Consider the following 22,042-nt stretch of genomic DNA (forward strand, 5'->3'; position numbering starts at 1 on the left):
AATGTAAATCCAAACTACATCCCCAAAAATAATACAAAGAATATATTTGCATTTAAAAAAATATATATATACATGGGTCAATTTGACCTGGAACTTAACAGGAGGCTTTCACACGACTAATTTCCTTTACAGACTTGTCTGGGCTTTGCAACTTTCTAAAGACATCCCTTGACCAAAATAAAATAAACTCCTTCAGATAAGAGCTCGTTCTCGCCGCCAAACTGACCTCATGCGCTTGCTATGGGAGAGGCTGACCTATGTCTATTTGCTGAAGCCGCGCCTTATCCCAACAGTATCAGTCATCTTGGAATTTCATATCTAACCATGTTTTGATTGTATGAGTAAATTTGAGATAACTGCCCACGGATGGATCACACCAAGCTGTCGCTTTGAGGAGCTGTTTCTACTTCAGTGTACACTGAAAACATCGGGTTTTGCTTAAAAAGACGTGACTGTGTTCATACTTAGTCCAGGCATCGTAAAAACCTGACACCTGTATGGGGGTGGAATAACAAGAAACTGTGATGCAGAGAGACGATGTGGATGGAATGAAGTTAAGTAGTTTTAATAAGTGAGCGATCCCAAGATTCAGGACTGTTTTCCAAATGTTGCTATACAACCGTGCCTCCACTTGGTGTCAGTGTGGACCGAGGCGGTTTCATTTATCTTTTTCTCAAATCTTTATTGAAAATATTACATTTACACACACCAAAATATGATTAATCTTTTTTTAATATTTCTAAATGTCTTCATTCTTGCATCTTGTGAGAACAAAAGTCATTGCTCCAACATGAGGACCTTGACATTATTTACCAACTGAACACACAAGCATTCGAGCTTTATCAAATAAAAAAAAAAACAAAAACGGGTTTAGTCCGGCACGTCCCATCCTGCAGTTGTCAGTTCAAAATCTTGAGACAAAGTCAATTTTCAAGCAGTATGCAAGATAGCAGAAAACCATGCCAATCAAAAAAACTATGAAACCAAAACACCAGCTCCACCGCTTCCTTCACTCTCCTTGGAAGAGTCCATCGACTGGCCTTGCGCATCGCCCTCGCCCACCAGCCGAATGTTGTAGCGTTCTCTGTACTCCGCGAGTTCACGGCCCTTCTCCTGCATCTTGGTGTTGATGGACTCAATTATTTTGGAGAGCTGCTCCTTGTTGCTCTGCAAGGCCGGCAGAACCTCTTTCACTGTCCTCTCCACCAACACGCCGCCGACAAGCCGGAAGCATTTCCGGGATGGATCCACGCCTTTCAGGGTCTCGATGACTAGGCTGTGCTCATTCGATTCCATTTCTAACTCGGCTGCTTTAGAGGCCATATTGCGCTGCTCCTGACGCATCCTCTGAAATGTGGCCACCACCTGTTCAGCGGAGTGGCCGGACTGTTTTCCTGGGCCACTGCTACCAGGTTGAGAAGCCGTGCTGCTAGCGTTCGCTGCCATTTTGGAAGCTGGTGCTGGTGGTGGGGTTTCCTCTTCTTCGTTGTGACTTCGTCGTCTTCTTCGTCTTCCACAAACGAAAACGGGAGGTGGTTACCGGATGTGACATTACCTCACTAATGTTGACCAATCAAAATTCGCTGCTATCTATATCAGGAAGTGAAGAAGCTCTGTGTCCGAAGACAGAAAGCAGCTGACGGAGTTAAAGTCATGTCATTAGCAACATTGACATGTAAACACAGGTATTTTTTTTATTCCATTTTTCCCGCAAGGTTACTTTTGATGCTATTCTGAAATGGTGGAAGAACGTTATAAGGCACAGTCACCGCGGGGTGTTTAGTAAAAACACAGTACGAAACAAAAATCACTGCCTTTCTTTTATTAGCAGACCAATTGTTGATAAATGAGTCCAGTACCCGAAAACAGAGGGTGACCATGATGTTGCTTCTTTCAGGCTCAGATCTATCTGCAGACTGCATCGAATTCAAGGACACATGGTGAGGAAACGACCGCTTTGTGGTTTTCAGGAGGATGGTTACAGGTCCTCTGAAAAGGACAAAGGAGTCGTTCGTAGGTTCAAAATATATGTTTTAAATAGAGGACGATCGTGCTGTATGTTACAGTATACAATGGATCCTCGGTTTACGAGATATTTAGATTTTACGAACGGCGTGAAATGCACTAGTTTGTGTCGCTGCATAAAAATATGTCAGCTCATACGACAACGAAGGCACGCTTAGTTTCTGCTGTACCTAGTTACATTTTCAGGTAAGGTTTGTTTACATTTCAAACTCATGTAATTGAAAAAAAAATCTGCTATTATTGGAAATAGCGTTGAAACCCCTTTAAAATATTACTTAAATAATCTCAATAGCTCAAATAACATAAAACTTATGACCATTTAAAGATTCGGAATATGGGCTAATTGGGCTCTACAAAATGTCATAGCTTGTGTTTCTCAACGGATTTTCATAAAATTTCAGTGATGACAGCTTGACTAAAGCGTTGCCATTTGTCCTTATTTTCATTATAATTGCATACAAAGCAACAAATCCGTCAATTTTACCGATTTTGCAATGCGACCAACCTTTTTCCGAGCGTTAAAAGACAGTGCGAGATGTCATATCACCTTCATATTTCATTCATCCATCAATAAGTGTATATATAAAACATAAATGAAGTAGTTCAGAAAAAATACATACTCACCGACAGGTTTTAAACGAGGTTTTAACCAGAGAAAAATTTTGAGTAAAAAGTACTACAACTTCTCTAGCGATTTTGAAAGTTCAAAATGGAGGTTCTAGGCGGAAACCTGAACTAAGTCATCAGCTTTTGTGTGTTTTGGTGCAATAATAAACAAGCCTTGCACACGCTAAACAGTGACGCACACCGCACTGTAGATAGTTTATTATATAAGCACAGTCAGATCCATCGCGTAGTACAATGAACAGCCGGGTTGTCGCGTACCTACTTTAAAAGATTTTCAAACAGGTATTTTATGACTTGAACTGGTACATAGGCTATTGAAAGACTCCAGTAAGAATGTACCAATTGTCTGACAATGAATATAGTCAATGTTGAAAGCATTTTGCGTATGAAATAAAACTGTTTCTCTTTGGCTCAGATGTCCAGTCAGGTGGAGCCCGAGGTTCTCCTCGAAAAGGTGGGCCGGGCAGGTGTGATCACAATGAACAGGCCCAAAGTGCTAAATGCCCTCAACTTGACCATGATCAGAGCCATCTACCCCCAGCTCAAGGTACGCCCTGATGTGATGTCAATAAATTATGAACCTCCTTGTCACTATGTGATTTTAAAATATGTTATTAGAAATGGGAGAGTGACAGTGACACAGACCTTGTGATCATCAAAGGAGCAGGCGGGAAAGCCTTTTGCGCCGGTGGAGACATCAGAGGTAAGTGCTAGTGGTTGGACCTCTCTGCAATAATGCCATTTCAGATTTGTCACTCAAAAAATACTATTGCAGTTTTGAAGAAAAGGCACTGAATATCCAAGGACTTTGCTGAGTATGTCGCTACTTTGCGACCTATATAAAGGACTGCTTTATGATTAGCACTGTTTTTTTTTTTTTTTTTACAGTGGATCACTGGATTCACCAATTGTTTATTTGGGTTTTTTTGCTTATGTTTTTCAATTTTTTAGCAAATATTTAAATTTTTTTTCTTCTTGATTGTCATCTTTTTTCTGAATGAACACATTTCTTGGTGGTTTATCCTGAAATTTAGTCAACGGTTTTGGGTTAAAAATGTTTTAGAAAAAAAAAACGTAACTCAGCTGTGTTCTTAACTCATGATACATTTATTCATTCATTGAAATTAGTGAAAATGGCATAAATGCATTGCAACTCCCCCCCCACCCAAAAAACACTAACAGAAGATTTTTAGCTGTTTTTAATAAACAAATCACTCTACAATAATGTACTTTATAACGAAGATACGGGAATTTTATAATTAAGTTGATTGTCAATCATTAAACAGTTTGTGCATCATGACTTCATGCATTCATTAAATGGGCTTTGCGTTTATTGTGCATGCCACAGCCACCAGGAGCCAATATTACACATATAGACATATTACACTTAGCTGAAGTAAATATAATAAAGAATATATGCCCACAAGTACTGATATGTCTGTCTACATGTTTTTTACTGTTTGCTTGAATTTGTTTAAAGGTTTATAACCATCCAGACATCGAGGCTAGTTTTGTTAGGCCATCCGTGGCATTTATTACCCCCACCCAAGGCATTTATCAGCACCATCTAACACCAACCAAGAAAGTTCCAGCATGCGCAGAAAGGGGATACTGATGTTTGATCGGAATTCCGAATTTGTTTTCCCATCAAATCCTTCTGACCGTTGTCTCATTTGATGCTTCACGTTTTCCTTTCAGCAATTACTGAAGCCGGGAAAGTTGGCGATCCCCTTGCAAAGGTCTTTTTCCGTGAGGAATATATTCTGAATAATGCTATAGGTGAGGTTTATGACCATTCAAAAAAAAAAAAAAAAAAAAAAAAAAAAAAGTATTATAATCAACCAATTGACAGTAAATCCCCTGTAGTTGCTCACGTTTTCCAGACATTTCTTCTTATACGTGTGATCTTTCCAGGAACATGCAGGAAACCATTTATTGCCTTCATCGATGGAATAACAATGGGAGGGGTGAGTGGAAGTTATCCATTTGAAAAATAGCTAAGATGCAGGGTTGAGAATTTTCCGCCGATCGGCGGATTTCCGACTTTTTCAGACCAAAATGACCATTCTCGAGATAAGTGCAAATCCGTTGAGAAAATTTGAGGTGGTGGTGGTGGGTGTGTGTGTGTGTGTGTGTGTGTGGGGGGGGGGGGTTATCGTGCGCCTGCCTCGCGGTGGTGGGCTCTGAGCTGCAAGTTCAGCTTAGTGATAGCACAAGCACGACTATCATATGCTGTTCTAACTTGCTCGGTAGTGTAAATATTTGTATTTTGCGACGTAAACATTAAAACTTGTTTGCGGCAGATTACTCGATTGGACAACAGAGTTATACAGTATAACGATCCAATCGTGTTAGTCGTTAATCGAGTTTCCCCATTGCCATATACATGTGTTCTCGGTTCTCAGAAATCGCAGTGTAACTTGTTAGTTAGCAAAGTAATGGCGCGTGGGACTTAGATAGCGCGAACCGAGCGATGGTGTGTTCAAAGTTTTACGATGGCGAAAGTGTTGGGAAAAAAAGGGATGAAGATCGTGCGAGGGCAATTGACAAGGATGCTGGAATCAAAAACTGTTTCAGACTGCCATGGCTTGAAAAAAGTGTAACCGTGCAGATATGACCGAAAACGGTATCAACATGTCTAACCCAACACATACAAAATGTGGACATTCCCAGCAAAGTGCTGTGCACTCTGTGTTCCGATAGGAGCAAAAAATATCCAGGAGGAAACTCACAGGAGAAAAAGCATGAAATTAGGGAAAATTAGCTATTGTTATTATTAGCTGCGATGTAAATTTCTGTCTGAGGGTGTCAGCAGAGGACTGACTGTATGTTACCTGCTCAGAGTGTACGTGCCATGTGACTGGATGATGCGTTGTTGCCACCCTGCGGGAGTCAGATATAGCTTGAATTTGAATTATGACCTTACTTGGCAGCCTCCACCAAAAATAACCAACATGATTCATTAGAGAGGTTTGCTGTTGGGCTTCAATATGTTTATCTTTTGTCCTTAACCCTCCTGTTACGGTTATTTCTTTTGGGATGACAGAAATATTAACTTGTCAATGTGACCTCATGCAAGTTTAGTCGTTCAAAAATAAATACTGTAATAAAAATAAAGAATGAACACTTTTTGCTCCCATTTTCGCCCCTTGTGTTACAACCGGGTTAATGTATTTAACCATCCTTTTGGTATTATGGCTCAAATTGACCCATTTAAAACAAGCAAACAAAAATGTCAAATTTTTTTCCCTTGCATGATAAGTGTATTTTTATTTTAATTTTGGACATTTTTGGATCATAGAAAATGCTTCAGGTGAATCTGAAATTTTTTCTTTTTTTTTTTTCGACTTGCCCCGTTAGGGGTCGCCACAGCGTGACATTTCAGATTAACGCTTATTTTTGTTTTTACGCCGGATGCCCTTCCTGACACACCCCCTCTCGGGGAGTGGAGGCTTCAGCGGAATACGAATTCCCAACCCCTGGTTTACCAAACCAATGCTCGAATCTGAGCTAATAATACATATATATGAAGCCAGACGTTTACACTGAGCACAAACACACATTTCATTTTTGTCACACTATCTGAAGTAAAATCAGATCAAACCTCTCCTGTTTCATCTACAGTAAGTCACGATCACCAAAATTTATTTAATTTTGTGAAATGCCACAATAATGTGAGGGAGAATTAATTTGAGAATTTTACATACAAAAATTTTACATACATTTCGTTGGTATCGCGTAGGATTTCCTTTGAAATGCATGAGTTGGGTCAAAGGTTTTGGGTAAACCTCCACAATCTTCTGACAGTACTCTGCTGGAATCCTGTCCCATTCCTCCTGACAGAACTGGTGTAACTGAGTCGGGTTTCTCGGTTGCCTTGCTCGCACACGCCTTTTTAGATCTGCCCATTTTCAATAGGATTCAGATCAGGGCTATGTGATGGCCAAACCAAGACTTTGACTTTGTTATCCTCAAGAGACTTTTTAAACATTTTGGTAGTATGCTTAGGGCCCTTTTCCATTTGGAAGACCCATTAGTCACCCAGGGTTGTCTTTTTTTTTTTTTTTTTTTTAGACTGTAATCTGTCTTTTTTATGATTTTTTAGGAGTAAGAACTTTTCTACACAATTCTACACACTACTACACAATGATGATGAGAATTTTTTTTAAATTTATCAAAAATAAAAAATGACAAAATCAGTGGATATAAAAAGTTTGCACAACCATTCTAAAAATGCAAGTTTTGTTGTTAGAGAAAGAAATGGGACAAAAATCATTTCAAAATGTTTCCACCTTTAATGTGCCCTGTGGCCTGTACATCACAATTGAATTTAAAATGCCTTTTCAAGGGGGAAAATAAAAATGAGCTGAGATAATGTTGTTACACTGGTGTGGACACTCTTGTAACTCACTGTTTTTTCGATGTTCAGAATTAGCTTATCACATTCAAACTGGTGTTGAATGGTCAGCACACACCTGCTACCGTATACAAATTAACTCATAATCCACCCTAAATGAAGTTCAGATTTTGTAGTAGGCTATTCCTGCCATTTCTGGCTTCCTTTCAGATTCAAAAACATGCATGTTGGGTTCATTGAAGTCTTTAAATTGTCCATTGAATGTTAGTTTGAGTGGTTGTTTATGTGCCCTGCAATTGACTGACAACCAGTCTAGGGTGAACTCAAAGTTGGTTGGGATAGACCCCAGCTGCCCTCTGACCTTAATGAGGACAAGTGCTGTAGAAAATGGATAATGAACTTTTCAGCAATCACAGACACTCTAACATTAGTACACGACACATGGACGACAACCGGACTTCGTTCTTCATTGTTGGGACTTCATTTGCGACTGAAGTGTGCTCACGTTTTTGTCTGGTTCTCCACCTGCAGGGCGTCGGTCTGTCTGTTCACGGACGTTTTCGAGTGGCCACCGAAAGAACGATGTTCGCCATGCCCGAGACCGCTATCGGTAAGCCGCGACGTGGGTGTGAGCACTCAGCATGAGAGCCAGAGATCACTTACAGACAAAAGTGATCACATGAGTGGATGACATCGCTAAAAGCGGTGCAAATTGCCGTGCCCAGCCTCTTTATGTTGGAATGTAGTTTGCACATAAACTTCATTACTTATAGGCAGATGGCCCACTACTCAGGGCCCCCTGAGGAGATTAACAACCGACTAATGCCTACTGACATTAGTGAATGAATACATTGTTTTGTCACTTAAAAGCAAACTAAACTCCAAATTTTGGGAGACTAGAGTACATTGTATCTGCTAACACTAGACTAAACACAGTATTTTGATTGTATAGTACACACAACTGGTTTTTTGGAGGTTTGTGAGGATAACAGCCATACACGCACATCAGTCTTCTCCCAATGTTGGTTTTACCCTCCCATTATGTGACTTGTTATATTCACCCACGTAATACAGAGTTTGAAAAAGGTTTCTTTTTTTTGGTATGAAAGTTTAATAGCATGTTACGAACCAATAAAATGATTGGTCCATTTTGTCGTGATTCACGTGGCCAAAGTCAACCGGGAAAGTCCCCAGGTAACCACCAGCACTAAAGAGGACACGCGTAGTTTAAAAAAAAAAAAAAAAAAGCAGCATCAATGGATGCCCAGAATGTTCACAGCAATGAGAATGTGTTTGATATTTTTCTGTACTCTCTGAACTGTTAATATCCCTGCAGCAACCTTGCCAGATTTCAGCGTCCCCGCAATCATCCGCCACGCTTTATGATAATACGTTTTGGGCCGCGAACGAGGCCAGCTGGTCTCTAATCCCGCTGCCGTTCAGCGAGCCTCATGCCACACAAACGGTGACCAGTAAAGCTTCAGTTTACATTTAGAAATACTGAATTCAAATGAAAACGCATTCCCAACAGATTACAGGCTGATGAAATATTTCAGGCTTGGAAACGTGTTAGGTAACCTATTTTTGTTTTAGCTTCTTGTGCTGGCAATAATGCAAATATATTTACAATTTAAAGCAGCTCCCAGATTTTTTACTAACTTGCATACGTCATCCTATTATTGAAGCACTGCTGTTTTGAAGAGGCGGTGCTGTCTCCTGCAAATGAACCCCTGCTCTTGTTGCTTTACGTGTCATAAACTGAACTCTTGCATTTCACTGTGACAGGCCTGTTCCCCGATGTAGGCGGGGGCTATTTCCTCCCAAGGCTTCGGGGAAAGCTGGGACTGTTTCTGGCGCTGACGGGCTTCCGGCTCAGAGGTCGTGACGTACACAGAGCTGGAATTGCCACTCACTTTGTTGAGTCCGAGAAGGTATCGTCATGTAATTGTGTTGCCTCTCCCTGTATGAATGCAATATTGTATAGAACATAGCCTGGAAAGGAAGGAGATATTTAGGATTATTCAAGGAAATGTTTCCAAAGACTTCTCATTATTATAACACCAAATAAGCATATTAGCTAAATAATATGATTACCCAAGTCATTTTTAAAGATTTTTTTGGGGAATCAAGAAAGACAAAACACGAAGAGTCCAATTGCCCTCGATTCCAACTTTTTGTGCGATGATGCCTGTACACTGACATTTTATCAAGCACATTTTCATTTCTTTAATTCATATTGTGTCTGGGAGTGTCAGTCTCTGGCAATTATGCTAACAATCACTACCATATGTACTAAAACCTAAATACAATGGGAATGGAAAAGTGGCCTATGATATCCATCCATCCAGCCATCCATCCATTTTCTTAGCCGCTTATCCTCACAAGTGTCCCGGGGATTGCTGGAGCCTATCCCATGTGTCAATGGGCACGAGGCAAGGTACACCCTGAACTGGTTGCCAGCCAATCGCAGGGCACATCGAGACAAACAGCCACACTCACATTCACACCTAGGGTCAATTTATTATATGCAATTAATGTTGCTTGTTTTTGGGATGGGAGAGGAAACTGGAGTGCCCGGAGAAAACCCACGCAGGCACGGGGAGGACATGCAAACTCCACACAGGTGGGTCCGGGATTGAAGCCAGGACCTCAGAACTGTGAGGCTAACGCTCTACCAGCTGATCCACCGTGCCGCCGGCCTATCATATATAAAATCATAAATGTACAAGAATGTTGGTTTTCCAAGTTAAGTTGTATTATTATGATTTTCAAGTCAGTTAAAGGGATAAAAGTCACATTTTTAAGAAGCAAATTGCAAAAGTACTTCTTTTCGAGAAAAGATGCATTTATTCTCAAAAAAGTTTTCCTTGTTATTGACTTTATTCAAGCAGAGATGTCAAATTTGTGTGTACGCCACAATCATTTCACACTTTGAATGGGCCCAAAGCTAGTTGATTTTTTTATAGTTGATTTTAAAAGACTCATTCCCCAATCCCTGCACATGGCTATGCACTGAGGGCCCCCCAGGCTACATCTTGGAGGTCCTCTGGTGTGGGGGGACATTTGGTTGAGAAACACTATTCTAAGGCACTCAACAGCCCAAGCACGTTGAACACAGTGGTGACACCGCAGGACAGGAACATAATTGTGATGGCGGGGGGCATTTCGGTAGAAAAGCGGATCCTGAGTCACTCTGTGTCTGGCCACTCTGCAGGCAGCTTTTGTTTACATATCTGTGGGTGGTGAAGGTTGAGTCGACTCTTAACCTTGGGTTTTCTGGATAGATGAGCCACTGGATTTGTGTTTGGGAGGGAGAGGGGGGGGGTGTTCGGGAGTGCGTGCACATGTGGAGATTTGCTACACTAATTGACAAATGGAGCTTTGAAGGATTACATTGTGAAAAAAATGAAAACTGTTCGTTACCATGACGATTTAGCACTGCGCTCGCTCATTTGGGTCCAAGTCGAAAAAAAGTCAAATACACAGTAGTCAGAGCACTAACTATGTTTTCACTCTTGAAGGCAGCACTTCATCAAGTAGTTGTTGAGTTACAACCTAAATTTAGTGTGCAGATTATGTGGCTAAAAGTTTTGTACTTTTTTTCCACTGTAATAGATGCCGGACCTGGAGAAGGAACTGTTGGACTTGAGTTCTCCATCTGCAGAGATTATCTCCAGAGTGTTGGACTCCTTCCAGAACGAGGTGAGGAGTCTGAACTGAACTTGACGCCACACGGTACAGATTGCCGTTTGTGTTGAAAATCAATTTTGTACTTCTCTCAGAGCAGCCTCGATTGCGACAAGCCTTTTGTCCTGGAGAAGCATATCTCTGATATTGACAGGTAGGGAGTGAGTCATTATTGTCTCATCTAATTATAATAATGCTTGTTGATTACAGTATAGTATAATCAAGCATGTCAAATGAGCACGTTGTTGTTTTCATCCCCCAAGGCTGTTCAGCTCAAATAGTATGGAAGGTATCTTGCACAACCTGAAGGCAGACGGCTCGGATTTTGCTAAGAAACAAGTGGAGGTATTTGCTTGAATTTCTATGTCTTTTGATCGGATTGCACGGTACATAGTTTGGTTAGCTAACCTAAAGCCCCACTGACATCCCCCTTGTAAAATAGATATTGTAATGAAAAATGCATATAACATTATTCACTTCAATGTCTATACGAAAAAATAAATATGACCGTAGAGTGTGTCATCCATGCGCAAAGTCGCGGAAGTATCATTCGACATCCAAGTGGTAGCCGTATTGCCTGCAGTGTCATCAGCAGATGTTATTATATTATGTTATAGATATTGAAAACACTTAGTGGCACACCTGCTATGGGACACGGAAGCTCTTTTCGAATAATAGAACATCTCACAATCGAGTGACCAGGGCAATATTACCCTATCGTTTTGAGCCATATTTAGATGATATGCGGATCATTTCTAACTAACGGCAGACTCGCCGACAGTGTGTATGAGCCATCCCGGCGGCACCGCGATAAGCCACCCTGGCTGAAGCCGTGCTTGGCGGACGCGGCGCTGCCGAAGACGTGCTCTCCGCGAACGAGGTGCCGCTGAAGCTGTTCGCTCCACGGACACGGTGCCGACGGGGACAGCGACACATTTAGCACCCCCTGACTTACGTACGTGGATCTTTTTTTACGTTCTGAGAGGATTACGTGCCCCCACCCCAACTATTGTAAAAGTAGCTCTATACACACCTACCTGTCATTTAGAGCCCACGATGCTCTCGTCCTTTGCACCCGTGCAATCCATTTTTCATGACAAATCAGGTCTCTTGCCAACTTATGAAGGATAAGTCCATCCTCCAGAGTGTTCGAACAATATCCACCAATAAAATGAGCCGACATTTTGGCTAACATGGAGGAACAAAGAGCTACCTTCCAGCAGGTAAAACTAGGATAAACACACGCAACCGCCTGAGTGCGCTTCCGCTGACAACGTCACTTCCTGCTTCTTCTCCAAAACAAATCCCTCGAGGGGATTTTCATGGTAGAATTACAAAAAGCCATATATGTCAAAATCATGTTCTGTGGTGAAAAAACAGATGGGTCCATTCCGGCTTCCTTTTTTTTTCATTAAAAACATACTAAAAATCATGTAAAAAAAAAAAATAACAATTCATGTCAGTGGGGCTTTAACGCCGTCACTTGTTACTAGTAAAAGTTGGTACAAAAATACCTACGTTCAGGTTATTCAAAATGTCACTGTATGTATGCCATTGATTTTTATCCTCTAAAATACGACTCATCTGCCTTTTTTATTGCACTCCAAAGAGCCGAGCCTGACGTTATGTTGCGGATCAAATCACCGCATTCTATCATCAAGGAAATACGATTACAAGTACTTGTGCTTGATGGGGGCAATCAACATCATGAAAATGGCTCATTTCACATATATTCAATGAAGTTGTTCACAATGCAGTTAATAACGAAAAGAAAGAAAAAAGTAGTATTAATAATAGTTAGAGGTGCAAATGGTGATGAACATCCCCACACAACCCTTTTTTCATGCCGAATTCTCTAAATGATTGTCCAATTTCAACCCATGGTTCACCATGAGATTTTTTTAAGAGATTCCCAGAATACAATAAAATTATGCAGTGATGTTTTGATATACATTAGTCCAGACAGTGTCCACGATTCGCTCGTCCGCATCTCCTCCTTCCTCACCATCTGGTAAACATCTGTTAGGAAGCCTGGACCAGAGCCACGCCATTTGAGTGTATTAGTAATTAGCAGTTACCGCAGTTAAGCACTTAATGGGGTTAGTCTTTTGGTTTGTGCCACCTCGGTTCCATCTCACTCCCCCATGTGGGGCTTCTAGGGAGAAGCTGTGTTTCACAGCAAAGCAGCATCCCCAAAACGTATTTAACTAATTCCGTTTTTCCCCATCACATCCATTTGCAGCGTCCGGTGACGCCGGGCCAAAGGAGGATTATAGAAAATACCCAAGATTATAAACCCCTCTCACGCGTACAGCTCCACTGATTGGTGCCTCATTGCAGTTGGTATTAATAAAGCAAAAGCACTTAGCTAAACCTTGCTGTGATGTAACACGTCAAATTGACCCATTTTATTGTTAAAGTGCCACCGACATGCCTATATACATTTTAAAATAGATATTGTTATGAAAACTACATATAATATGATTCACTTCAATGTCTATACGGAAAAAAATGAGTGGAGAGCGTGTCATTCATGCGCAAAGTTGCGGATGTCTCACTCAACATCCCACTGGTAACCATATTGCTTCCTACGTCATCAGCAGATTTCACACTCGGACAGTCGTCATTGAGAAGACGCTGTGCCACCTGCCATGGGAGACGAACAACAGAGATTTTCGGATTTTTCCAACGCCCCCTCTGACATGGAGCTCTTTTTGAAATAGAGAATATCTCACAGTCGGGTGAAGTGCATTTCGAGCTATATTTAGATGATACGCTTACATACTTTATTAAGTTGTTATGACGCGGATCTTTTTTAACTTCTGAGAGGATTACGTCGTCCCCTCCAACAATTATTTTTTTTTTTTTTAGTAGCTGTATACACCTGTCATTTGGAACCCACAAAGCTCTTCTCCTTTGTACTTGTGCAAATCATTTTTCACGACGAACCGGGTCTTTTGGAAATATGTGAAGAGTGAATCCATCTTCCCGAGTGTTCGAACAATATCCAGCAATTGCAACGAGCTTGCATTCTGGCTAACACGCAGGAAAAAACAGCTACTTTCCCGCCGGTAAAACTGGTGTAAACACACGAAGGCACCAATGTGGGCATCTGGAAAAAATGTTACTTCCTGCTTCTTCTCCAAAATGAATGCCTCGAGGGGATTTTCATGGCGGGAGAATCCATATATGACAACATCATGACATGTGGAAAAAATGGATGGGTTCATTGCAGCTGCCATTTTTTCATGAACAACATACTAAAAATCATGTTTTATGTGTCGGCGGCACTTTAAAAATCAGATAAAAAATGGTTAAACCTTTTGTTTTTTGTGTGAAACGTCTTTTGATTGGCAATTAAATTCAAATGAAATGAAATTTCACATTTTTATATTTAATATGAATGAGTCATCCTAAATTAACCGTAACCTGTGAGAGGTTCGGTATTTTTTTCATGAAACTTTTTCTGCTTGAGTAAGCAGTATATTAAAATACTGTAATTTGTACATTTAAAAAAACAAACATGCCTTTTGTTCTATGTAGTGAATTTTGTGTGAGGTAATGCACTAAGTACCGATTTTAAATGGTTAGTAATTGAGTTCCTGATGGGATATAAATATGGAAGTAAACAAGTGTTTTTGGGATGTGGGAGGAAACCGGATTGCTTGGAGAAAACCCACGCAGGCACGGGGAGAACATCTAAACTCCACAGAGGCGAATCCGGGATCAAACACGGGACCTCAGGGACACTGGAATACAAGTATTGAAAATGTGATCACTTTACATTTCAAATTCAAATCCCGTTTTATGTGGCATTTCAAATTCAAATCCTCGTGGCACATATTTACTTCCATATATAATCAATGTTTTTAAGTTTTGTTTGTTTTGGTGGAGGGGTGGGCACTACTGAGGGAATTGTGTGAAAATGTATGCAAACCCTTTGGAATTTCTTAAATTGCTGTATACATTCATCATAAAATGTGGTCAGATCTTCATTTAAACCACAAGAATATACAGTAGAGTGTAATACCACCCTCACAATGATATTTTCGTGTTTTTATTCAACATAACGTAAACGTTCCCAGAGTGCAGTCAAAGACACAATATTGGAGGGGTGGCTTAAAGCTGCTCTGGGCACCAGAAAATTCACATCAAGCACTCGAATCAACTCGTTCTCTTTGTCCCGTTCTCCCGCAGACTTTGTCCAAGATGTCCCCCACGTCCTTGAAACTAACCTACAAGCAGCTGCAGCTCGGCGCCACTCTCAGCCTGCAGGACGTGTTGGTGATGGAGTATCGATTGAGCCAGGCCTGTATGGTAAGAGAAGGCCACGCTGGACACGCGTCTTTTGAAAAACATCATTCAGAACGCACACGATTACATTAGGGAGGTTATTGTAACCGATGTTGTTTCTTTGCTACACCAAAAATGTTCTTGGGAAAACGTAACCCACCGCATGTTTGAGCAAAAGAAAAAAGTAATTGTGTGCTCCGTAGAAGTAGAACATGAGCACATAAAATTTAAAAAAAAAAAATAAATTGTGTTGTTTTGCAGCGCGGTTTTGACTTCTATGAGGGGGTAAGAGCCGGTAAGTTGGACGGCGTGTTCATTTGTCACGTCTCTTGAAGTTGCTAAACTTGTTTTGTGTGTGTGTTTACCAGTTCTGGTCGACAAGGACCAGAGTCCCAAATGGAAGCCGTCCACCCTGGAGGAGGTCACCGATCCGAGTGTCGATCAGTGCTTCTCCTCACTCGGAGACATGGATCTAGCTTTGTGACGTCAGGCGACATTTTCAAATATGCACCGTAGCGAGCAAAGAACTTTTGTATCAGGTAATCAAGAACTGACTCCTGTTAACCACGTTGATGAAAAAAACAAAACTATGACAAAGTGATGTTTTCATCCAATGGTAAATGCTCCAATGGTCTCTGAAGTGCCAGCCCACCCATCAAGTGTGAAATTAAACAAGCAAGTCCATCTTTATCTGCCTTTTTTCTGAAAATGTGCGAGCAAGCCTTTTCGAATGTTGTCAAATTGTGACGTCCTGATTCGACACGCAATAGTTATGTAATACTGATGTTTCTCCACCGAAGACTTACTGTAATTCCCGGCCGACAGAGCGAACCTCGTTACAAGTAAAGGAAATACCATTTGGTACATACATACGCCGCAGCTGTGTAAAGGCTGCAAGTGCCTACATTGAGACACGAAATATATACAAAGATAGACAGTACACATAAAGAGTTTAATGATAGCGCTGCGCTAAAGCTAGCACTAACGCTAACAGGGCCGGTTAAAATAAAACTTAGCGGTAAATATCACTGAAACACGCTAGCACAGCGCTAACAGGGCCGGTAGAGTCAATTCCTCGGCACATATATTCCACCGGTCTCATTCTTACCTTTTCCGCTTGAGTGCCCCCTTGCGGCTGTTTGGAAAAAAATGCACAAATTAGCTGCATCTCCGCTTAAACCGTAGGGTTGAAAGCGTATGGGGAAAAAAAGTCGCAGCTTGTAGGCAAGATGGATTGGGAATGTTGACAAGAAGCAGAAATTTCAGTCCGAAAACTGCTCTGACAGGCCACCCGAGCGCCTTCTTCCCGCACCGGGCCTCAAGTGTCCTGCGCCAGGCGCTTCCTCGTATGTCCTTATATGGGCAACGTGTCCCCATTGATGAAGTGGCGTCGGCGCTTTGTGCTCTCGCCAACTAAACAAACTACACGGCAGGTTCGCCCAGCGATGCTCGGAATGATCACACACCGCCAGCAGATTGTGTGGAAGAATGCTATTTGATTTATTATCGTTCCGGAGAAAGTAATGTAACAGGAGGGGTAATCTATTAATTAACCAACATAGCCAAACTAGCGTGATGTCATAAATGGTTTATTACGAAGTAACTGCTGTAATTGTTTCTTCTGCAGCTCAAACATTCATTAATTTAATGCATATTTATCAAGGTAGGGCAGACTTTCATTTGCAGCGCTGACTGCGGACGGACATGCTCCGGGTCAAATTGACCCCGGCACTTTATTGAAGTCGCTGAGAAACATCATACCAAGAGCCCACAGGAAACCTTTTGAATCGACATCGGGTATAAATCGCTTATTATTGGTGAAGTCATATGCTACACGACATAAAAACTAGTTGCTAGGGAAGAAAGTGTTCATAAACACTCGACACTTTATGACTTTAGCATCCAAGTTCCTGCTCGACAGTAACTTTATTTTAACGGCATTTACAACCCTGCTAACGATCCTATCAAATAATCATCTCGGCTATTATGTAATGCCATAATCTTCCCCATTTACAGTTGATTTTTATGAGGCAAGTGTTCAAAGAGCACAACGCAGAGTCTACAGTGGCCAATAAAGCACTGGAAATGCACTGAGAGGATGACGCACACTATTCGTAGTAACTTTTGTGTTCTATGGTTGCTATTTGCTTTGTAACCCTCCTGATTGTAGTTCCCCTCGTGGGACAGCAAAAATGCATTAAATAATACAATATTTATATATATATATATAATCAATGAATTTTACATAACAATTTTTACTTTTGAGTGTGTTACATTTTCAAAAACAAAAAGGACATTTCTGGTCTATTTCAGCAACTTGTGTCACCGCCTAGTCAAATCTATGGATTATATCATCTACCTCAAGTCATTGTGAATTTACTGTCACAATATTAGTGAAAAATACATATGTGCTAACTAAAACATTAGTTTTTCTTTGTATCGATGCTCACTCGTTAGTGTGGTAATCCACAAAGGTTAAATTCCGGAAATTGGAATCTCCTTGTTAAACCTGCTAACATTATAACTTTTATAACTATAAATTTTCTCAATAATAACAAATTAAAGCTATTTTTTGAAACATTTTCTTCAGTATTTAATTAAGATCACAGTTTTTTTTTTTTTTAACAGGTCAATTTACCATAACCTAAATACATGTTTCCCCAAAAATATGTCATGAAAAGAAGTAATGAACAGGGCCTTCATTTTTTTTCCCAATATATATTTTGTTGTGTTTTAGAATGGCTCCGTTTGACCTGCCTGTTTTGTGGTTTCTTGGGGACGCCACCAATGTTTGTGGGTCCATGTGACTCACTGTACGTTTAATCAGGCAAAAAATACGTACATTTCCTTAATATTTAAAAAAAAAAAAGAGAGACAAGGAAAATAAAGGCCAAGTCCCCAACACTTTATTCAACTAAAAGGGTTCTTTTTTTCTTTTTTTTACGATAATGAATATTAGCAATCACAGATGGTATTGGAATTCCAATGGGTCGGTTTGACCCTCCTTTTTTGTATTTTTTAAGGTTTGTGGGTCAGTGTTATTATTGCTAGAATTACAAAAATGCAAATATATGCATAGATTTGTTTTTAAAAAATAAGATGAACAGAAGTATGACGGTTTTACTTTTTTTAATTTGCCATTTAAAAAAAAAAAAAAAAAAAGGGGGGGGGGTTTGACCTTCAATAAATGAATAAAATTGGCTTATTATGTTTGCCCTTCGTGGGAAATGCACTTTTGTTCTACCGTATAGTCTCGTCCATGGCCTTAATGTGTGTTACTGTACCTATTCACTTGTAGAACATGCAGTTCTGTACTGCAAAGTCAATGACGTGTGTTCTCACGGCCTTATTTTATTGTCCACCAGTGTGTGTGTGTGTATGTGTGAGCGGCGCCTTCCCGGCTCTTGTTTTTATGGCTCGCTGTGTCATAAAGTGATAAACTGAACTAAGTACACTCATTGTAACGTTCAAACTGGCTGTATCGTAGGATCAGACCATTGAATGTTTAATTGTGTCATTTATCAAACTAGCAAAACAATATTTTGACTAAATATAACTAGCATTTTTGGGAATTGGTCACCTGACATTCTTGTTACGTTTATATTGTTTCTTTGGTGCAACACAATTTTTGGTGTTAATATTAATTTTAAAAAAAGATTTAAAAAGAAACCCCAAATAAGGGGACTGCAATACCATTAGGCAGTATTAATTTAATATTAATTTTAACTTTTTTGTGTGTGTGACTATAACAAGCTTTTTTTTTTTTTTTTTAAAAAAGTCTGTGATCATTTTGACCTACTGTATGTTCAAGAACAATTTTGATTTTTTTTAATACAATGAGCACAGTGCATCACCATTAATAACTATCCATCCATCCATTATCTTTGCCGCTTATCCTCATGAGGTTTGTGGGAGTGCTGGAGCCTGTCCCAGCTGTCAACGGGCAGGAGGCAGGTTACAGCCTGAACTGGTTGCCAGCCAATCGCAAGGCACCCATTAACTATTCAGTCAATAGTTTGAGAAAATTTTAGATCGTTGGAAACTTCCGATGCCACTTTATTTCCTCCCCTGCATCCTTTTTGCTCTGGGTCAATTTGACCCCCTGTAAGTGTAATTGTTAAAAACAAGAAGGAAAGAAAATGAGATAAAAAAAAAAAAATAAACATTACTTTGAGGGGTAAATTTGGAAACTGATCCCCCCCCTCCTTTTTTTATTTTTTTAGCTTTGGGTCAATTTGACCTGCTGCATGTTTAGTCATTAATTTTTTAAAAAAATGGAACACATTACAAAGCCTTTTTTTTTTCTTTAGGGAATATTGAAAACTTTTTTTTTTTTTTTAACCTAAGGTCAATTTGACCCGCAATATAAGCGGAGAGTAAACGGCAACCACGTTACCGGGCGATTGTAAACAAACGTCCAAATAAATGGACTTATTATGCCACTAGATGTAAACATTCAACTTTCCAGCAAGCTTCCCTGCGGCAAAACAAATGACATCCGCTTAAGAAGAACTGCACAGTAGAGTTTAATCTTTAGTGTGTTGGCAATATGTTTGGGATTACCCTGTTGGCACAGATTAGCGATGTGTTTGCAAGGGTGCCTGGGCGCTCGACTCTGTTTGACGGTTGCAGGTTCCACCCCTGATGTCGATCCTTATCATTAGCAAGCAATGTCCCATTGATGTCCATTGAGTGTGGTATCTTTGGAAAAGCACTTTGGGCGTAGTACCTTTTATACTAACCAAACAGTGAATATACTTGATTTACAAACATGCACTGTGAGTAATCCTGTTACACAACGTTGTTTAACTTTATTTTGGGGTTGAAACTGCCCCGATTAAAGAGGTTAAACTGATTTTTTTTTTTCAAGATGTAAAATAAATTGAGATACAAATAGTGACTGTTACTTTTTAATATTCCCCAAAAATGTATTCTAGCTGTTCCCAAATATTGCCTGCATTGGTAGTAATGGCATTGCGGGACACAATAATCCGGGAACCTTTTTGGTGGGCCAAAGTGGTGGGTTCACAAAATATCAATATAAACACTGTATCCCGAAATCCCCCGATTTTTGTATTAACCTCCACGCAGTTCCTCTTATGTTGGGTCAATCTGACCTGCAGTGCGGAATTGTCAAAAAAAAACAACAAAAAAAATGGAATGCAAGTTTTTGATGTAAAAACAAAAAGGAAAAAACAAGAAGTACAAGTAGTTTTTTCATTCAGCTATCTTTGGATGCGGTGTACACCCTGAAATGGTTGCCAGCCAATCATAGAGCACGTATAAACAAGTAACCATTTGCACTCACATTCACACCTATGGGCAATTTGAGTCTTCAATCCATCGAGCATGCATGTTTTTGTGACGTGGGAGGAAACTGGAGTGCCGGAGAAAAGACACGCAGGCACGGGGAGAACATGCAAACTCCACACAGGGGGGAGGCCGGGATTTGAACTCCGATCCTCAGAACTCTGAGGCAGATGTGCAAACCAGTTCTCCACTGCGCTGCTACTTGTTCTTCGATGTATTTTATTTCCAAAAAGGTTCATTTTAACCAATAGGAGACATCGTCTTTTAATATTTTTGCCATTGATGGACGCATAGCAGTATTTCTAAGCTTTAGCTTGTTATATAGTAACCACATTTTCATAAACTAGGCCATCAAAGGACTTCTTTGATCAAAGCCCCCCCCCCCCCCAAAAAAAAAAAAAAAAAAATAAAATTGTGTCACTCTGCACAGTGTCCTGGTCCACGTGTTGAAACCTTACACTCCTGGACCCATTTTATTGATAGCTTGATTACTCCTATGCTTTTTTTCAAAATGTCAAACATTACCCTGGTGTCTTCACATCAAGGATCCAGAATTACACCTGGAATTGCTTGTGCTGGGACAACTAACAATAACGGGTTATATTAAGATATCACCTCACAGGTTCTTACAGGTGTTGAGGCGACAAACATGTTTCGCTGCACCCTTTGAAAATCCTTCGATTTTCTTAGCCACTTATCCTCACAAGGGTCACTTGGAGTGCTGGAGCCTATCCCAGCGGGGTACACCCTGAACTGATTGCCAGCCAATCGCAGGGCACATAGAGACAAACAGCTGCACTCACAAACACACCTAAGGGCAATTTAGAGTCTCCAATGAATACATGTTTTTGGGATGTGGGCGCAAAACCACGACAGGCACGGGGGAACATGCAAACTCCACACAAGCGGGGCTGGGATTTGAACCCTTGTCCTCAGAACTGTGAGGCCAACGGTTTCAGCTGATCCACCGTGCTGCCTAAACTCATTCCATTTGACATCAAAAGTGAGGGTAACACTGCATCCATCCAACCAGAGCCACTTATCCTCACAAGGGTTACACCCTGAACTGGTTGCCAGCCAATCGCAGGGCACATAGAAACAAACAACCATTCACATTCACACTTATGGGCAATTAGGAGTCTCTAATTAACTTACATGCATGGAGAAAACCCACGCAGGCACGGGGAGAACATGCAAACTCCACACAGGCGGGGCCGGGATTTGAACCCCGGTCCTCAGAACTGTGAGTCAGACGCTCCAACCTGTTTTCCCCATCGTGTCACCCTTAAGCTTTTCACTTGATCATCCATCATATTTAAGTATGCCCAGATTATCAGAAGCTAATTTATAACGCAGTCTGCGTTTTCCGTTGACATAATCACGTTTGGATGTAGTCTGGCCGTCCCTTGAAAATGGACGATGAAGACCCAGCGTAGCTTCCAAATTATGGGTGGCAATATTATGTAAATTAGCACTACTGTTGAGCAAATATTTGATGGGCACGCTTTCCAGAGACCTAACGAGTTGTATCCAAGCAATCGAGAAATCAATTTTTCACATTGTCTCCTTTAATTGTAGTGGGAACCATACAGAGCCTTGAGGGTGGTCGTTAAGGCGAGCGGGAGAGCCAACATAGCAGAGTTGAAGGTGAGAAAAAAAAAAAAGTACACAAGATGGAGGCCAGCTTGAGCCACCGAGAGCAAACTTTGAGTGTCAAGGAGGACAAATAAAGACGTTGACCCT

General features: G+C 40.7%; 2 protein-coding genes across 3 annotated transcripts; one reads left to right on the forward strand and one right to left on the reverse strand.

Moving 5' to 3' along the window:
- Positions 1-656: 656 nt before the first annotated feature.
- Positions 657-1,553, reverse strand: LOC133511972 (prefoldin subunit 2-like). The gene has a single exon (XM_061841128.1). It carries the CDS (start codon positions 1,444-1,446, stop codon positions 976-978), a length of 471 nt encoding a protein of 156 aa, XP_061697112.1. The 5' UTR covers positions 1,447-1,553; the 3' UTR covers positions 657-975.
- hibch (3-hydroxyisobutyryl-CoA hydrolase) lies at positions 1,532-22,021 on the forward strand. 2 transcript variants are annotated; one of them, XR_009798084.1, is made up of 15 exons: positions 1,532-1,685; positions 1,898-1,940; positions 3,068-3,199; positions 3,271-3,355; positions 4,351-4,431; positions 4,567-4,619; positions 7,541-7,619; positions 8,795-8,940; positions 10,625-10,711; positions 10,792-10,850; positions 10,960-11,041; positions 14,894-15,013; positions 15,251-15,284; positions 15,358-15,528; positions 21,878-22,021. XR_009798084.1 is itself a non-coding variant. In XM_061841126.1 (14 exons), the coding sequence occupies exons 1-14, from the start codon at positions 1,654-1,656 to the stop codon at positions 15,471-15,473; spliced, it is 1,149 nt and encodes a 382-aa protein (XP_061697110.1). In that variant the 5' UTR covers positions 1,532-1,653; the 3' UTR covers positions 15,474-15,675. The 2 variants fall into 2 exon arrangements, 1 of the variants encoding a protein (XP_061697110.1); XM_061841126.1 differs by lacking the exon at positions 21,878-22,021 and having other exon boundaries at positions 15,358-15,675.
- Positions 22,022-22,042: the final 21 nt, after the last annotated feature.

This window comes from Syngnathoides biaculeatus, chromosome 14 (genome assembly GCF_019802595.1).
Source record: "Syngnathoides biaculeatus isolate LvHL_M chromosome 14, ASM1980259v1, whole genome shotgun sequence".
Classification (NCBI taxonomy): domain Eukaryota; kingdom Metazoa; phylum Chordata; class Actinopteri; order Syngnathiformes; family Syngnathidae; genus Syngnathoides; species Syngnathoides biaculeatus.

Bases quoted from the DNA above. Each gene is read 5' to 3' on its own strand.
- LOC133511972 (XM_061841128.1), bottom strand. From the start codon at position 1,446: ATGGCAGCGAACGCTAGCAGCACGGCTTCTCAACCTGGTAGCAGTGGC.
- hibch (XM_061841126.1), top strand. From the start codon at position 1,654: ATGTCATTAGCAACATTGACATGTAAACACAG. The intron at 3,356-4,350 runs GTAAGTGCTAGT...TTTTCCTTTCAG, and splicing joins CGCCGGTGGAGACATCAGAG to CAATTACTGAAGCCGGGAAA. The intron at 4,620-7,540 runs GTGAGTGGAAGT...CTCCACCTGCAG, and splicing joins ATGGAATAACAATGGGAGGG to GGCGTCGGTCTGTCTGTTCA.